Source organism: Arvicola amphibius, chromosome 5 (genome assembly GCF_903992535.2).
Source record: "Arvicola amphibius chromosome 5, mArvAmp1.2, whole genome shotgun sequence".
Classification (NCBI taxonomy): domain Eukaryota; kingdom Metazoa; phylum Chordata; class Mammalia; order Rodentia; family Cricetidae; genus Arvicola; species Arvicola amphibius.
Window position 1 is genome coordinate 1416428 of NC_052051.1, and position 19407 is coordinate 1435834.

A 19407-nucleotide genomic window follows, 5' to 3' on the forward strand; every position below is an offset into this window, starting at 1 on the left:
GGCCTAAAACAACTCCCAAGCCGAAATCCCGATGAAGAGCACCTGGAATGTTTATCGTTGCTGGGGAAAATGAAAGGGTGCAGCTGCTGCTGGAGACTCGGGGTGACTCAGGAGACTCAGGGTGCAGCGTCTCACACAGCTAACTGACTCAGAACGTGAGGTTCCATAATTTCAGTCTTTGCTTCTTTTACCTAAAGAAGCGGAAATCTGCACAGATACGCTTATAGAAGCTTTAGTCATATTTGCAACCGAGATGTTCTTCATTAATGGAACAATGATCACATCTAATCCAGAGATACAAAGAGATGAGTTTCCAGGCCAGGAAAAGACTCGAAGGAGCTGTGAATGAATATTAGCAAAGGAAAGAGGCTGGCCTGAAAAGTGACCTGACTCCAGCTGAGTGACCTTCTGGAAAATGAAATACAGAGTTGGCTTTTAAAAAAAAAATTGCCCAGAGCTGGGGTGGGGAGGGTGAACCGATGGAGCCCAGAGCATTAGGGGGCGGTGCAGCTATTATCCTTGATGGGCTACCATGCATCTACCCAGAGCCACAGACGTGAAACACAAAGGAGCAGCAGAGCTGTCGATTCTGACTAATTTGTCAACACTTGTTAACTGTGACAATGTATCTCACAATGCAAGATCTTTCCCACAGAGGATACTAACAGGTGTGTGTGTGTGGGGGGGGGGCATAATGAGACATTGTCTCAAACAAATTACAAAACCGCTCTAAAAAGTGTCCTCTAATAGCTGTAATTCCTAAGGCTGGAGAGATGGTTCAGTGGTTAAGAACACTGACTGCTTTTGCTAAGGACCTAGTTTCTATTCCCAGCACCCACACGGTAACTACAGTTCCACAGGCTCTATAACACCCTTTTCAGACTTCCCCAGGCACTGCACGCAATGGTATAAAATGACATAAATGCTCTCAAACACCCACACATAAGGTAATTTTTAAAAAGTCGTTACTCCCAACCCCTTAATTCCCCACCTGTGCTCTTGTGTTTCTGCCAGCAGTGATGAGCATCCCAATCGCTCTTTGTCCTGGTGGAGTATTGTGTCAGGGTTTGACTTGTTGGGCTGTTTGCTGCTTTGCAGCTGTCTTAGGGCCTCCCTGCACTTTGCAAAGTCCCTGTTTTGTGAGACTCCCTGGTGGTCAGGCTCTTAGCTCAGCCTGGAGGTCCTTCCACCCCAGAGGCTTTCCTCAACACTGTGTGCTTCTGCAGCATCTCCCCTCAAGCAAAAGGAGCCCCTGGCTTCCTATAGTCCCCATGTTTCATCTCTCCTGAAGGACTGGACACCTCAGTTCCTGTGTCTCCATCTTGGTCTCTTTCCCGGCCTCCCTCATTGGAACCAGCTGCTTTAGAAATGCAGTACCTTCTGGGCCATAGCAGGAAGGCTGCTTAGGGTGACTCTGTGGATAGCAAGCCAGGGACATTTAAACTGTGGGTGTTTAGGAACACAAACTCCTCAAAGTGGACCCTCTGCTAGGTCTGGACAGGACCTTGACATTCATCTCTCACATTTGCACACAGCTCTCTCTGGATCTAGTGGGTGGGACAAGGAAGTATTGGGGGATCCCCTGCTAACTGGGCAGCTGTGGTTGCTTAAAAATAAATACACCTGACTGTCTCAGTATCTCCCAAATAGTCTTTGTCCCAAGTAAGGACCCAATGAAGACTGGTTCTAGGTGCAGGTGGCACGTGGCCATACTGACCAGGTGACCTGGTAGATTCAACTCTACTTGCAACTGCCCCCAAGTCTGCTTGGTAGAAACTCCAGCTCCCTGGGACCAGCCCCCTCCACCACACGGTGTTCATCTTCCCTCTTCTTCCTCTTTTTGTGCAAGACACAGAAGCCTGCTCCAGTGGAGCGTGTGCTGCCTTTTACAGAGCGCTTGACCAGAGCCCGTGGCAGCAGCTCTGACAGGCGACGAGACCAGAAACCCACAGTTCTGGTGAAGGGACACCGAGGAATGAGTTCTCTCCATTTTTAAAAACGTAGGAATTCTCGGGACCAAGGCTGCTGTGTTTTGGAGAGGAGGCTTTGCTCATGCACATGATGGGCTTTCTGTTTGTCCATCTAATAGAGCAGACTCAGGCTTGTGTGCGCACTCAACACATGACAGGGCATGAGGGAAGCCTGGGGTCCTTCTGAGCAGGTGGGGGCCAATGTGTATCTGGGGAAAGGAAAGTCTATAAAGCCTGAACAGCTCAAATCCTCTTATTGGATCATAGGTCAGATGCTGGGGTCATCGGCACCTTAAAACACATTTCTTTGCCTTCAAAGCAGACTCCTTTTTCTTTCTGAAACCCTTTCTGCTATCCAACCCCAGTACCCCTCAATCAATGTAGCCCTTCATCCTCATTGGAACCTTAGGGCGGGTTTACAGAGGCAGCTGAGTAGGGGAACATGCTGGGGTTGGAGACGCAGCTACTGCCCAGCAGCTTCGCAAGGCGTGGGTGCTGGCATTAGAGCCATCTGCTGACTGGGCCTTCTCTCTGAGGAAGGAGGCCCACGGCTCCAGCGAGCGACCACCCTGTTTTATTTCCAGCACTCACTCCTTGCTGAACCCTGATACTTGAACCTACTTGTTCCCCCAAGGAATCCAGTTTGCGGACAGACACAGAGGGACAGCCCAGTGCTGATGGCCACACTCACAGCTGGACAAGTACAGCCAGGCTAAGAAGCACCTTACCGAGTCTGTCCACACTCAGAAAAAGCAGCAGGGAACTGGGTTTGGCCTGGTCTTCCCGCTATTTGTGCAGAAGGGTACTGCTTAGCTGCTGAACATGGAGGGAATGAGGGACGCTGGGGCCCTTCTGGGTGGAGCAGGCCTGCAGGTGTACCGACAGCAGACTTTCTGAGAAACCGCAGGCAGGCAGCTAGCATGGGGGTCCATTGCCCAGGGAGAGCAGAGCTGGGTCCCATGGGCACCTCCCAGGTTCTTTCTTAGGTAGTCTATCCTCCTCACCTTAAACTCTGACAGGGTCCTTTTTAAGGCAGGTGGGATGAACCCAAGCATCATTTACTGGTAGCTCCCTCAACAGGAACCTGCCTTCCAGGCTCCTGAGAACCCAAGGCCCCAAGGCAACCCTCTGGCTGCTCTATTTCCTCTACTTCCTGTTGTGATTCTGTTTTGTTTTGACTTTTGAGATGGGGGTGGGAGGTGGGAGGGTGAGGGGATGGGGGGTATGGGGGGTGTTTCGCTATTTAGCACTATGCTTGAGTTTTGGGTGTCCACAAGGCAACCTGCTGACAGTGTTGACTAGCACAAGAGGGCCCACCAGGATGCCCACTCGTTTTGTGAATTAGTTACAAAGGTCAAGGATGGATGCCATTAAAACTCAGTGTGGGGGGGTCATGGGGAGGGTTGTCAATCACAGCCACTCACCCTCAGCTGGGCAATGCTGCAATGGGAGGGTCCCAGGCTAGAGTGTGGGCTGAGCAGGCCTATTTTATGCCACTCAGAACACGTTGCTGCGCCCCATCCCACAACAGGAACGAAGTGATGAGTCTCTTGGGAGGGCACAAGGCCCAGGAGGGTACAGGGAAGAGCTCCTGCCTCCTGACCAGGGCCGGTTGCTCTGCCACGTCTTCCTAGGGCCTGGCCCTGTAGCTTGTGACTGCAGATTCCCTGAAGCTGAGCAGCCTGATCACAGCTGGTCCCCATTTCTTGCTCCTTCTGGGCTCTCCCAGGCCCTGAGGTGATGCTTATGGTAGGAACTGAGCCTAGTAAATTCCGCACAGCCGGCCTTCAGGATCCTCATAGTGGCAGCTTCACGGACCTGGGCCTAGCAGGGATTCTTTGGGACATCTTCAGATTGCAAGACTGCAGGAGCCAATAGGTAAGATTCAAGCCATGGAGGCTGTGGCAGTGGCAACCGATGGTGTTGTCATCAGATGACAAGCTCCTGAGTTTGTTATACTGTGGACAGGAGTCTGCTGGAATCAGCTAGCCCATTCCACTTAGCAACTAGAAAAGTCTGTGACCAGGCAGGTGGGGTGGCTGGGGCGGCTGGTCAAGTCAAGGGGAGTCGTTTCTACAGAGGCAGCTGTGGAGAGTTAGCACAGACAGCATTTGGGGAAGAGGCAGCCAGTGGAGGAGCTGGCCTGCCTTCTCCTGAGAGCCTCACTGGCGTGTATCTAGGAGCCCAGCAAGAATAACACCTCAGCAAGAAATGGGACAGAGCAGAAGATAAAGGGGCTGTTGCAGCCCAGGGGTCACCGTGAAGGCAGAGACTCAGTATGTGAGGGCAGAGGCACAGCCTGCCCTCCCTGTGTTCTGCCTTGCTCCAGCAAGGGAGGCTAGAACCAAGCCCAGCTTGAGATCCACCCTTGCTGACCTTGGGAATCATCTTCAACCATCATAGACAGGGGTGGGAACTTTCAAGGCTGCAATGGGATCTTTCTTTTTTTTTTTTTTTTTTTTTTTTTTTTTGGTTTTTTTTTTTTGGTTTTTTTTTTTCGAGACAGGGTTTCCCTGTAGTTTCTAGAGCCTGTCCTGGAACTAGCTCTTGTAGACCAGGCTGGCCTCGAACTCACAGAGATCCACCTGCCTCTGCCTCCCGAGTGCTGGGATTAAAGGCGTGCGCCACCACCGCCCGGCCTTTCTGTTTGTTTTTATGTTGTATTATATTTACCTGTAATCAAGGTCCCCAGTGTTAGGCATAACTCAAGGAACAGCAGTGACGGTGCCCGGGGACCAGCAAGACCAGACCTTGGGTCCAGTCTCTGCCTCTCCTTTTAAGGTATGCTGAGTTAACATGATGGTGGCAACGTGTGTATGTGTGTGCATACACACGTGTGCAAGTGTGCACGTGTGTGCGCACAAGTGTGTGCATATGTGTGCGTGCATGTGCCTGTGCGTGTGTCTTCAGCCTCTCAACCTGTAAATATAACCTTATTTTGGAAAAGCATTTCTGTAAAATATACTCAGACTTAGATGCAATTGTGCTGGTTCATGGCAAATCGCTAGAGAGGAGAAGGTGATGCAAAGACCAAGGCCATGAGCCAAGGACACTTGAGTTCGCCACACTGGAAGAGGAAGGAGCCTCCTAAGCCCCTGGAGGAAACACGGCCCTGAGACACACCTCTAGTCCCTGGAGCCATCAGAGAATATATTTCACAGTTGTGAGTCAGCAGTGTCAGGCCCTGGGTCAGGGCAGCTACCGATCTCAGGCTTGCTCTCAAACGCGTCTGAGGTTAGAGCATTTTAACGCATGGACATCCATACAGCCCTGGTGATTTTCTTCAGAAGCTCCGTGAGCACCGCCTGGCTGATCTGCCACCGACACAGGTATTTTTAATATATTAGGCGGTTCCTTTTAAACAAGCTGTCAGCAAAATTAATTGCAGGAAGTTTAACAGGCGCTAACATGCCTAAGAGCCCTGCAATTACCGGCTTCCAGTCTGCAGGCGCATTTGACAGCCTGGGGGCCCTAGGGGTGCCTGGCTGCTCCAGAAATAATTTCTTCTGCTGGGGGTGCCTGACCTGACCCCAGATTACTGCCCCGGCATCTGAGTAGATTCTGGAGTCTCTAAGGTGCCGAGCACCTGATAATCCTTCTCTGCTTGAGTCAGAACTTCAGGACTCTGAGTCAGGATTTGGCTCAAGGCACATTCGTCTTCTGGAATTCAGTTCAGTCCCCACGAGGGAAAGTCCTAGGGGAGTACAATCCATCGCAGCAAAATGGATTCCGAGGCTAGGCAAAACCTGGGGTCTCACACTCGTGTGAGATCTACGGGGACAGAGGAGCCTTTCAGGATGGCCATTCTGTCCCCATCCCCAAAAGCGCAGCTGATACACAGAGACTGCGGCTGGAACACTGTGTCAGGACACTGTGTCCCCTTGTCCTTGTCCTTCTAAGAGGCACTGGTGTCTCACCCTGACCTGCTATCACAGGAAGACCCTTCTGGGGACCGTGCAGGAGTGGAAAGGCCTTCACAGCAATCTAAATGCTTCTCCTGAGTGTGGTTCTGGACCCAGGATCATTAGAACAGGAAATACAGAAGCAATGCCAGGGGCTCTTGGCCTGAAGGCAGTCAGAACAGGGGAGTTTTAAGTGGCTGAGTCTGAGGGTCCTGGGGTTGGGAAGATTCCTGCCTACCTTGTTGTTTTGTGTCTTCAAAGGTTCTTGGCAGACACCAGCAGCTCCGGGCTTGCAAGGAGCTGGGCACAGGGTCCTGGAGGCAGGTCCTAGAGGGCTATGAACTGGGTGGGATGACTCCTCCTCCTCCTCCCTAGGCAATAAACCTGACTCTGGACAGTTGCTTCCTACCGTGCATATCCTGCCTGCAGCAGACAGGTTTATAAACGAGCTAGTCCCACCTGGATCCAGACCAGCCTGGATGTCTGGCGCTCAGTTCCCGCGTGACAGGACCCAGATGTGCCCCACTCTCCTTGACCCCCAGGAGCTGGGGATGCTGTGGGTCTACTGAACCCTTGGAAATCACACGCTGGACCTACGGCTGGCTGCGAGTGTTTATGTCTTAGCAGTTCCCAGGGAGAGATTATTCCCAAACAGCTCCTGGACTCTCTGAACCTCTCTGTGGGGCTGAAAGTGGAACATCTTTAAAGAGAAGAACCGATTTCAAGTTACAAGAAAACAAAGCTCTCCCAAGAACACTCTTAACCTTTAAATTCGCCAAAAGAGAGTTACTTACAAAATTCACCTTCTCATAGACAACTGCTTAAGCGTGTTGAAATCCAAACAATTCTGCTCCTTTTTATAAGCCTTCGTGTAAAGCTTGCTGAACGTTTGTCGAGCGAGTACCTTCCTTTGTTATGGCCTCCGTACATGCTGTTGTAATAATTTCTTCAAGCCAAGGTTGTGCATCTTGGCTGTCTGGGATATTTGTGGATGTAGGCAGTGTTTAAAGTCAGGAGAAGGCTTTCGCCTGAGATCCTGCACAAGCTCAGCTGCTATAAACAGCCATAAATCCTCACCGGGTGCCCAAGGCCCTGCGTCCTGACAGGCTACAGACTGTGCCCAGCACCAGAGGCTCTCCTCCAGTCCTTTCTTTGGGGATGTTTTTGTGATGGAGTCTTTGGGAGCTGGAGTCTTTGTTAGGACAGCTCCTTCAGCCGACAAGGCCGGTTCAGGGACGGGGCTGTGAATCCACACAGGGCTTCTCTGTGGGTTCTGTGCTGCTAGGGCTAAGTGCAGACAGAACATGGAAGGCTTCTAGGTGGGTGAAGCCAGAGGAGAGGGGCTGTTGCCACACTGATCTCCCAGCAGAGGATAACCTACATTGACCTTTCTGACAGGTTGGAGCAAACCCCCATCAGTGTGTCAGTGTGTGTGTGTGTGTGTGTGTGTGTGTGTGTGTGTGTGTGTATTATCCTCTTCCACTCAGCATAGCATCAAATACAGCCTGAGCAATCTGAGGATACCTTTCAGCTATGGAGTCTCTTGCTTGACCCTTTAAAGGAATGGAACAGAGCCCAGACTCCTGGTCAGTGTCATCTACAGTGTTTATTATTAATTAAAATACTATCAAATATGTAAAGAAATAGGAAGAGGTGACCCACTGACAAGGAGCAGTCACATGGCGCAGACCCCAAGGCACACCAGGGAGAAGTGGGAGGCACCTATGTGACTCACTGCAGTTCCGCGTCTACAGATTCTGATAGGATGTGCGGGGGTGGCCCTACTAGGGCGTTTGCCACTGCACCACAGAGGTGACTCTGAAAAGCCAGCAGAGAGGAGATGGAGAAAAGGAGCCCTAGAAGCTGAGGATCATGGGAGGAGATCTGAGAGAAGACAGAAATGGAATCACTGAAGCTGCGTCTGACCCAACGTGAGTCCTGGGATTGTCCTTGAATGGTGTATGCACGTAGCTCTCCGTGAAGGGTTTGAGAACTGAGCCACAGCCATGAACCAAGACTAAGATGAGTGTTCAGGGAAGAACTAAGGACTTAGTCGTGGTACTGATGCTGGCAACACCATCAACAGATGGTACAACCCAGGGGCTCTCACTGGAATGCCTGCCCACCTCAAGAAAAACACCAGCATTCTCCAGGGGTTAACATAACCCAAATTACCACAACAAAGTTTAAAATGCCCAGGAAACAATCCAAAGTTACCATTGAACGGTTAAGCACATGGCTGCTTTTTCAGAGGACATGGGTTCAATTCCCAGTACCCCCACATGGCAGCTCACGAATTTCTGTAACTCTAGTTCCAGGGGATCTGACACCCTCACATAATAAGCAAAACACCAAATGCACATAAAATAAGTCAGGCACCTTTAATCCCAGCACTCAGAAGGCAGAGGCAGGCGGATTTCTTTGAGTTGGAGGTCAGCCTGTTCTACAGAGCAAGTTCCAGGACAGGCTCCAAACTACAGAGAAACCCTGTCTTGAAACAACAACAACAACAAAAAGAAAGCTTCAGGAATACAACGACTCACTTCAAAGGCAAAGACAGTTGTTAGATCTGTCCTGGGATTGTTACAGCCACAATAACAGCCTACCAGGGAAAACAAAGGCAAAAGCAAAAAAAAAAAAAAAAAACAAAAAACAAAAAACAAAAAAAAAAAAAAAAAAAAACCTCTTTCTGGCCAAGAGACTAGAATCTCTGGCCTGGGTGAAGGCCTAACCTTCCTGCTGGGCCTGGTCAATCAACTTAGGAAGGTGGGCTCACCTTAAACTATGCTAGAGAGGTAGGGGACCGATTTCCCCTTTCAGGGAAGACTGTGCTCTCTGCTTCCAGAATTCCCCAGGGCAGCCTGATTCCCCATGAGGTCCAGCTGTGTTGTCTCACTTTTCTGGAGCCTGAATCTAAATGGGACCCCACCCCCAGCCTTTTCTGTTTCTTTTGCGTGCTGGCCAGAACCTGTGTATGTTTTCTGACACTTTGGGCTCCTTCACGCTTTCTCTAAAGTACCCCCCGACCGTGTGTCTGCCGTGTGTCTGGCCCCCATGGCAGCTTAAATGTCTTTTCCCCTCCACTCTTCTTCAGACAGCTGCTGAGATTTATATGGCACCTGGCCTGGAAGTTTTCCTTTTTAAACTTTAATAAAACCGTTCTTGAGCTTCTGTTTGAATCCGTTCTTAAATTCTTTTGTGCACGAGACTCAGAATCGGAAGAGGGAACTGCCATGTCTCCTGTATCATCCGATGATCACAGAAGAACCTAAAAGTTCAGTAACAGGTGGCCCAAAGGAAAGAAAGACCAAGACTGTAGCAGGCACTCGGCACACATGGCAGTATCCCAGCACTTGGGAAAGTGGGGCAGGAGGGTATATGTCCGAGGATAGCCTGGGTAGCCTGGGCTATACCATAAGCTCTTACATCAAAACAAAACAACAGCAAAAAGCAAGCATCTGACCATGTCCCTTGTGGTCTCTGAACTCTCTGAAATGAATGTGAAGATAAGAGCTCATGAAAGAGAAAGACTGTATGACAAGACCCACTGAAACTTCAGAGGTAAATTAAATGCCAGTTAAAACCATCAGTACTGGGGGCTGGAGAGATGGCTCAGTGGTTAAGAGCATTGCCTGCTCTCCCAAAGGTCCTGAGTTCAATTCCCAGCAACCACATGGTGGCTCACAACCATCTGTAATGGGGTCTGGTGCCCTCTTCTGGCCTTCAGGCATACACACAGACAAAATATTGTATACATAATAAATAAATATTTTAAAAAACAAAAAAATCATCAGTACTTACATAATAATCTGTTGCTAACAGAACATTCTGCCTCTGTTTCCTGCAATATCTATCAGTGTAGACTGGGGTAGAACAGTCTCTAACAAACTAAATTTACATCATATGAGTATATATATTCTCAGAAAACAATAGAATTGAGTTATAAATGGATATAGTATGATAGCATCTAGAAAGACCTCAAAGCCTCTAGAAGTAAAAAACACTTCTAAACAGCCCAAAGGTCGAAAGGGCGTCTTAACAAAAATAAGAAAATATTTCAATGAGAAAGGATAAACTCTCAACAACAACAAACACAAACCTCGAGATGCTACTAAAGAAGGTACTTCAAAAGAATTTTGTAGCATTAATTGTTATATATTAAATAATGAAGTTCATGCTGGATGTGATGGCGCACACCTTTAACCCCAGCACTCGGGAGTCAGAGGCAGATGGACCTCTGAGTTAGAGGCCAGCCTGGTCTACAGAGTGGGTTCCAGGAAAAACAAGGGCTACACAGAAAAACCCTGTCTCAAAACACCACCAACAACAATATTATATAATGAAGTTCTTAAATCAACAATCTAAGTTTTCACTATAAGAAGTCTAGACTAACAAACCGGGTATGGCGGCTTACACTGTAATGCCGGGATAAAGCAGGAGAATTGGTGAAAACGCAAGGTTAGCCTGGGCTACAGAGGGAGACCCTATTTTAGAAACACAAAACAAGAAAAGCAGTCCCATCAGTTCAGGGAAAGAAGAACAAAATAAACTCAAGGGAAGCAGACTTAAGAAATGAAAAATTAATATAAATTAAACTGGAGACACAACATGGAAACTGGAGGATGCTGTGTGTAGGAGCGTTTGGTAAGTGTACCCTGCGCATCGCTCCCTCACGGCGCATGCGCACCCGGCGCACGCCAAGTCCGATCCCCTGGGATTGAGTTACAGGCACTGGTGTGCGGCTCTGTGGGTGCTGGGAACGGGGCCTCAGGACTCTGGAAGAGCAACCAGCGCTCCTAGCCACTGATCCATTCCTCTAGTCTGGGAAATTGATTTTTTTCTTAAAAATTTTTTATTTATTTTTATTTTATTTGCATTGGTGTTTTGCTGGCACGTGTGTCTATGTGAGGGTGTCAGATCCCCTGGAACTGGAGTTGCAGGCTGTTGTGAGCTGCCATGTGGATGAGAGAGAGAGGAAGAAGAAGAGGAGGAGGAAGAGGAAAGGAGGAGAGAGAGAGAGGAGAGAGAGAGAGAGCATGGATCTGGCATCAGGCCTTTGCTTGCTCTCTCCAGCCCCAGTCTAAGCTGCTCTCTGGAATAATGGAATAAGGTAGCTGTTTCCTTACTGCTCCCAACATTGTTTCCTGAGAGGCAGAAAGACAGATCTGTACTCTTAAAGCATTATGCCTCTATACTGTTGTGCTGGGAAGCTGGCCGCTGCTCATTTCCTGGAGTGAAAGCCACAGCATCGTCTGTCCACTAATGCTCATGGCTCCAGCCACCCCAGCTTCCTCCCAGTTCCTCAGGCACACACAGAGCCCCAGACCCTCTGTGCTGTCCTTCCCTCTGGCCTGACCCTGCACACCACCCTCTGGCAGCCTACCAGAGATCTTTGACCTACCAAGCTGTGTCCCCGATATTAACGCCTCCACATACTCAGAGGAGGATTCCTCAGAATAAGCTGCTGGAGAGACCTGGTCCTGGACTCAGACAGCAGGTATCTCTCAAAGGAGGTGCATAGGTGCTGGCCAGCTGGCTGTGTTCCCTGACCTAGGGTCGTGTGAACCGTGTGGGGTGTCAAAGATAGATGATAGAACCGCTCTCAGGCTCCGGTAAAGAAAGCATTTTGGGAGTAATAACACCTTGTGTTTTGCTGTTCTAGAAAAAGCCTTGCCTGCCTGTGAATCTCTCTGTTGTTCCCTGAAGTGAAGGGACTCCTGCATGTTGTGAATTGAAAGAGCCTCCAGTCCCTGGCAGTTGCAAGCGTTGAATACAAACTAACTCATCTACTGTTGGCAGGTGAGGAAACCAAGCGCCCTGGGTCCTGTAGCTGACATCGATAGAGTGGAGGTTTGAACCAGCTCTGGACTGCGGCCCTGGGGTGGGCGGCCCCCAAACGGTCCATTCCTGAGTGGTGGCTCAGGTGCTGGACTATCTGCCAAGTCACCAACTGTGTCTGGTTTGCCTTCCAAGCCAGCCCTGGCGCTGACAGAGTGGCCTCCAATGAACACAAGTGTCTGGTTTGAAGAAGGTAGAGGGTGCTTTGGACTTGGCCAACCTGATCAAAGTCCTGTTCTAGTTTTCTCTGTGTCTGTGATGAAACAGGGGCTGATAACAATGAGCGGAAGAAAGGGTTTGAGAATCTCTCCTCCCCTTAAACACAAACAGCTAGAAAAGAATACAAGGTTGTGTAATCATGGTTCAGGAAGTGCAGACAGACAGACAGACAGACAGACAGACAGACAGACTTCACCCCTGCTGTGCGGACTGAAATGATAGCAGAGACAGGTTGGCCCAGAGACCTCACTGTTTGAATGTGACCATGGGAGCATCTCTGTCACATTATCAGACCCCATCAACCGGTCTCTGCCTCCCAGTACAACATATTGAGACTGTGGCATGAGGTTCTTCTAGAGGACACCCTCACTGCCCTTGACACCCCGCAACAAGGTGGCAGATGAAGGCCTTGATGAGGCCTAAGAGCCCAGCACTTGGATATTACAGGAGCTACACACACGTGCAGCCTCTGAGCTGCCGTGGAGCAGGCTCCTCCCCCAGGATTCATGTTCCCTTCTCTTCCCTCACCTGCCAGAGACGTTGACCCTTGACAGTCACATTGGACAAGTGCTCTCTCAAGCCACCCGATTAACATGAACATATGGCCCTACCCCTGTTGTTTTCTGAGACGCAAGGTCCCAGTACGGACCCCACTGGATTGCCTGCATGTCTTCATCCTTCATGTCCTGCCTTGCTAGGCCAGGCCAGCAACAAGGCCAGATCACCCTGTTCTCAATGTGAGTGTTACCTCCTCCTGAAAGACCATCTCAGTCCTCCTTGCTCCTCATAGTCTCAGAATCTTACTCATGATGCCCAGTTACAGTCTATAGTCTGAACACCGATTTCATAAGCCAAGTTTCACCCTACCCTTCCCCCCAAGTCCTCTCTGACCAGGTTTTACTATATAGCCCAGTCTTAGTCTCCTGAGAACCGAGATTATGGATATATACCACCATGTCCAACAATATATAGCATGTTGGGCCTTTAAAAGCTTTGATCAGGGGCTGGAGAGATGGCTCAGAGGTTAAGAGCATTGCGTGCTCTTCCAAAGGTGCTGAGTTCAATTCCCAGCAACCACATGGTGGCTCACAACCATCTGTAATGGGGTCTGGTGCCCTCTTCTGGCCTGAAGGCATACACACAGACAGAATATTGTATACATAATAAATAAATAAATAAATAAATATATTTTTTTAAAAAAGCTTTGACCAGGGGCTGGAGAGATGGCTCAGTGATTAAGAATGCTTCCTGCTCTTCCAGAGGACTGGGGTTTGGTTCCTAGCACCCACATTCGACGGCCCGCAGTCCTGAAACTCCAGCTCCATCCAGGGTACAACCACATACAACCTCACATCATCATCATCATCATCATCATCATCAATTATCAGTCTGATCACACACACCTTTAATCCTGGCACTCTGGAGGCAGAGGCAGGCAGGCAGATCTCTGTGAGTTAGAAGCCAGCCTGGTCTACACAGCTAGCTCCAGGACAGCCAGAGCAACACAGAGAAACCCTGTCCCCCTCCCCCCAAAACAAAACAAAACAAAAAAAAACCCCTTTAGTTATCAGGATGGCAAGATTGTTCAGTTGGGTAAAACTGCTCCCCACACACACCTGACAAGCTGTGTCTGACACCTGGGCCTCACAGTGGAAGGAGAGGACAGACTCCTAAAGGTATCTCCACATGTGTATACCTTCACTTGAGTGTGCGCAAACACACACACACACACACACACACAGCAATTTAAAAAAGCAAACTTTGATCACTGTAAATATATATAAAAGAGATCAATACCCAATGCTTACTATTGCTTTGCCTACACTCCCCTGTGACCTTTTGCCCAGACTGCATTTCTGTAAACTATTTGAACCAATTTTCTTCTTTGTGGTGTCAAAGTGATTCTTCTTTCCTGATCATCCCCGAGCTGTCTGGGTGCTCACCATGCTACCTTGCAATTGATCTGCTGTAGACTTGAGGCAGCGGCTGCGGGCACCGTGTCTCCCTGTATGGATTGTAGCCTCTTCTGTCTCTGGGAGGGAGAATGTACCCTACCCAGCGTTACTGCGGCATCTAAAGTTAGGTCCGACTACAAGAGGAATACTTCCATTTTCACTGGAAAAGGGCAGTCCGAGGATAACTGAGAGGATGGTGGATTGAGGATGGACAGAGTCTGTGGGCTCACGTTTCCTCCCCATGGATTCACATTCAGAACATGTCTAGTCCCTGGACATATGGACACAGGACCTATGTAAGCTGTAGTCTGGGATATAGGCTTCAAGGTCAGCAACAGAGAACTATAAGGCAGTTGTAGAGTGTGTCAGAGCAGGCAGCAGGAGCAGGACAGTTACAGGTCAGAGCGGGAAGCTGGGCTGGGTCACATAGGGCTCAGGATTGGGGAGGTACATGTGACAGTCTTGGGGAACCCTTGGACACCATGAAGTCCCCAAGTCTCTAGCTCTCCCTCCTGTCACTGGTGTAGGAACCAGGTCTTGAGCCTTTGGGAGAAGCTGGGCACCAGGCTTCTCCTGCTTTTTTGCTTCTCCCACTGCCTTCCCATCCTGTTAATACCTCCAAACACTTGCTCTCCAAACAGTGGCTGTTCTCAGTTGCTCAGAAGGTTTACCACCTAACTTTCGGCTCATTTTTGAATAATTTCCATTTACAAGTGCTTACGATGGAATCCTTAAAGCGTGCAGAGTAGCTGGTCCTCACAGAAGGTGCTAAGGCAGGGGGATGTCCCTGTTTTAGAAAGAGGCCAGCGCATCAATACTTCCAAATATGGCCATGACAATGGAGGCATGGGATGGCCAGCCCTGACTGGGGACACTCAGTGGAGCAGGAGCTATGCATTCAGCTCTGCTTCAGGTACTCAGACATCCTGGTGGGTACCACAAACCCCACAACCCCAGGAAGCAAAACACGCAGGAGAAGTCAGAGGGTCCAGGCCTCTGATGAGGAATGGTCTCATTAAGTACCCAGAAGAGTTGTGTTCCCAGCCAGAGCGGCTTGGTCAGCTGTTAACGTCAGATGGACGGAGAACACGCTGTAATCAGTCGCTCCAAGAATGAGCCTGAGTCTTCTAAGGAAAAATGGAAGCCCTGTTCTCTGGGGCCATGAAGGCAGCCAGCAGACACTTAGGAAACACTCGGGCCAACACCATGTCAGCTACAGAAGGGAGCCTGGCCAAGCATGGGTGCTCAACAAGCCCTAGACATCAAAGCTTTGGGAGGGAGGAGACATACTGTCACATAGGTCTCCAGTTCTGTGGCTCCACCAGGGGTTCTGTAGGAACCTCAGAAAGGGCAATGTCTAGGAGAAAAGGATGAGTTGTATTTGCCCCCTTGCTGAGGTCCTACAGATGGAGAGGTTGCAGTCCATAGGCACTATGGCCTGAGAAGCCCCCTTTCCTACAAAGTTGATCAAAGACAGGAACTTGAAGGAAGAAACACGCCTCAAAGGGAGCAAGAAGCTCCTGTGATTAGCCACTGTTTACCACACGGAGCGTGCTTGTCTCAACGCGCAGGCTCTTGATAGATAGAGAAGCTGAGCACTTACCCCTGCTAAGAGCGGCATACCAGGAGGGGACCCGAATAGAGACACTTGTAGAACAAGTGTGTTTCTGGTCCCATGGCCCACCTCAGAGATGATCTGTTGAGTTAAATACTGCCCAGCATCTGAGGGCCTATTACAACCCACCCAGCATTGCTGGTTTCTGCATGGCACCTGGACAGACCATGTGACTTCAAAGTGACCGTGGAATCCTGGTGGGAGACTGTGGGAGGGAGGCTATGGATGGCTTGGTGAGGGATGTGACAGACGTATGGGATAGCTAGCTTCCCTGGAGAACCCTCTAACATGGCAGGAGCCCCTCTGCAAACCCTCCCATTCTCTGGCTTCTTTGCCCAACCTCGGGTGAAGGACAACCCTCTCTGTACCTCCACGGTTGGCCAGGGACTGGGGCCAAGAAATTGTTCAAAACTTTCCTCCTTTCCTTTTCTTTTCTTTCCTTCTTTTCTTTTCTTTTAAAATTATCTTTCAGACAGGGTCTCACTATGTAGCCCAGGCTTGTCTCAAACTTGTAAGCCTCCTGCTCCAGTCTGGAGTGTTTGGCAAATATTGTGCCTGGCTTAAAGTGTTATTTCTGCTCTGGCTTCCCAAGTGGCTACCCTCCTCGATCTTCCTTGCCTTACCACACCCAGACACCCCAGACTGCTCTGTAGAAACATCACCACTAGCAGCCACAAGGGCACTGCCTGCGAGTGCTTTGTCACCCTGGGGTCCTGTGAACCCCTCTCAGGTCCCCAGGGACCTCATCAATGTTATGATCACCCCACTTCTCAGATGGGAAAACCTGCAGCTCAGCTAAGACTGTGACCAAGGCTCCAACTCCTGGGTTTGGGTCCAGGAGAGGCAGCCAGAGGCACTGGGGGGCCTGATGGGGGGGATCAGACAATCCTGTAATCTCTTGAAAGGCTGATGCCAGCCCTCTCCCCGAAGAGTACCCTCAGATTACATTAGATACAGGGAAGTCACTGTTGGGGTTCAAGCCCCCTTCAACAGGAGGGGAGGAAGGAGGGTGGGGCAGGCAACTGGGAGAGAAAAGTTGAGGAAAGAAGGATGAGCTGATGGAGGGTCCTGCTCCTTCCCTCCTCCTGGGAGCACCCTGGCTGAGCTCCGTCAGCATGCAGCACTCAGGGTGATGTCACAGGGCCTATGTGGGGACAAGGGAGGAGAAAGTGCTGCTGGGGTACAGTTCTTTCCTCGGGGATCACTGCTGTGTCTCCCCAGGTGGTGCCTTGACTCACTGGGGCTTCTGAGGTGACACTTCTGAAAGTCCCTTTGTGGTCCCCAGGGAAAGGAGCAGCCAGCTAGGAACAGTGGCTGCCCTGGTGCGCTCTCCAATGTGGCATCGCCCTGAGTCCCCACTTAGACACTCTTACCTGGATGACGACTTTGACGGTGGCTGTGTCCACGATGGGTGTGCACACCAGGCCACCGGGGTGCTGGCCATCAGCACTGCGGTTCTGTAGGCCCATGGTGAAGAGCATCGGCACAGCTAGCAGCCCCGAGGCTAGCCATATGGCACTGATGAACTTCTTGGTGCGGCTACGGGACATGAGGGTCTTGGCCTTGAAGGGATGGCAGATGGCCAAGTACCGCTCCACACTCAGGCTGGCTACATTAAGGGCTGTGGCATAGGTGCAGGCATCGCGCAGGAAATAGTAGCCGCGGCAGCCGGCATCCCCAAAGGCCCAGGGATGGTGCACCCAGATGAAGTTGTACAGCTCCACAGGCATGGCCAGCAGCAGGATGAGCAGGTCGGACAGCGCCAGGCTGCCCAAGTGGTAGTGCACAGTGCTCTGCAGACTCTGCAGTGACTTCTTCCGCGCCAGGGTGAAGGCTGTCACTGAGTTGCCCACAGTGCCCACCACAAAGAGCGCCAGGTACACAGCGGTCACCAGCACCTTGGAATAGATGTCAGTGTTCACGTCCAGGTCACTGTTGGGCGCTGCCAGGACGGATTCCGAGGTGTTGCCAGAGCCATTGCCCAAGCCGAGCGCCAGGAGCATGGCCTCCAGTCCTGACTGCGGTTGCGGGAAGGGTTGGGCTCCGGGTTCACCAGGAGCGCCCTGCGGCACGGAGCTGTTGAGACGCATGGTGGGCGCCGGGTACCTGGCTTTGTCCTGCACCTTTGCAGGTGTAAGTTCCTCCGGGGTCAGGTGAGGAGGCGCCCAGAGGGAAGGGTGCCGAAGCTAAGGGGGGCGTGCCGTCCAGCTGCGAAGCGCGGCGCGCGATCCTGGGAGCTTTGGGGCTCGCGACGTGCCGGCACTGTGATCCACTGTCCTTTCTCCTCCGGAGTCTGGGATCTGCTTTCTGGCTTCGCTTTTCCTCCGTACCCTCCGAGTCCCGAAACTGCCCCGAATCGGGGCTGCTTCGACCTCCAGATTCTGTGGTTGGTTCTCTGCACGCCTGGGTGGCAGCAACGTCCTCAGGACCGCGACCCTGCTGGCTTGTGCTTCGTTGGGCGATCCTGTGGCGCAGAGCGGAGCGCACGCACGGCTGCTCAGCGTGCTCACCCTCGTTCTCCCTCTTCTGCTTCGAGCTCTCCCCGCACCCCGACTTCGCACACCTCCTGCTGCGCCGGAGCCTGCGGGGCTCCTCGCGCCTCCACTGAGCTGGCGGCTGCGCGGCGCGCCCAGCAGTGGAGGAGGGTGTTGGAGAGGCAGAGAGGCGGCCCCAGTCACTGTCCCCTCCCCACCCGGGTACTGACTGACGGTCGCCCCTGAACGCTACTGGGAACAATCTGGGATGAGATGAGCACCTCAGAGAACCAGGATTCCTTATGGGGTGCGGCAGAGTGAGGGGATATTGAACCTTTCCTTTCAACCTCTCCGGGGGCAGTACAGTCTTCTCTTCTCCCATCATTTGTACCAACTTCTACCCCCAAAAGGAAGCAACCCCATGTCAACTCCAACTCCATCAAGGCCATAGGGGTATACTCGGGAAGGCGGAGAAAGAGGCGGCACCCTCCTAGCATGGCAGGGTCTTTGTACAGCTGGCTGGGTCCCCTCCCTTCTGGGTGCCTGCAGGGTGCCATGAGCACCCAGGGGGGTGAGGGAAAGCAGCGAGCAGGAAGGCAGAGCAGCCCAACCTCTCCATCGCGATCTTCTGCTGCCCTTGGGTTTGATGGGTCCCTCTGTCACCTAGATTTGGTCACTAGCAGTCACTCTCAGGACCAGGGCCCTATAGAGGGGCAGGGCAGGTTTGTGGGTAACACAGAGAGGTATCTGTCCTTTCAGGAAACACTGCTGCCCGTACACTCAGCCCAGCTCAGCCTGTCCCAGGGGACCCTTTCCTTGTCGTGGACCAAAGGAACAATGGCCTCTGCATCTTGTCTTCCCAGGCAGGGGCCCTAGTAAGAGCTTCCGGGCTTGCTGCTATCTTGCTTGCCCCAGGGCCACTGCCTCTATTTCTCCACTTAGCCCTCTTGGCTCTTCTCCTGCGCTCTTCTTCTGGACAACTCCTACTGGATCCTGCGGAGTCCCAGGACAGGAGGGAAGGCTCACCTACTGCAGTCCTGCATGGACCGAGCTGGCTGCATCTGCTGTGTTGGAAGAAGGAAACCTGAGTGGGTGATGAGAGACAGGACACAGACCAGGGACCCAAGCTTGACCTGAAACCCAGGCTCAGCCAACAGGAAGACTCTCAAATTAATACCCTCAACCTGCTTTGGTCTCGCCTGCTCAGACAAAAGTTGGTCTTCTCACTAAGGAATCTTCACACATGAAAAGCAGTGTTCAAACATTTGGTCTTCAAAGGAAACAACTGTGTCCCCTTGCTAGGAACCAGTACAGCAGACTACAGGGGTTGAACATGCCTTTAATATTTGGACAAGTGTCTCTGCCTTTCTGAACCTCAGCTCCTTCCTTTGTCGAAGGGAAACCTAAATCTGCACTGATGGTTTCTGGTCGATT

General features: G+C 51.1%; 1 protein-coding gene across 1 annotated transcript in view; it reads right to left on the minus strand.

Annotated features, from left to right (window-relative positions):
- Positions 1-17589, minus strand: part of Ntsr1 (neurotensin receptor 1) — a 41844-nt gene extending 24255 nt beyond the window's left edge. The window contains exon 1 of the mRNA XM_038329269.1: positions 16873-17589. Coding sequence (XP_038185197.1) covers positions 16873-17589 — 717 coding nt within the window. The remainder of the gene's footprint in view (positions 1-16872) is intronic.
- Positions 17590-19407: the final 1818 nt, after the last annotated feature.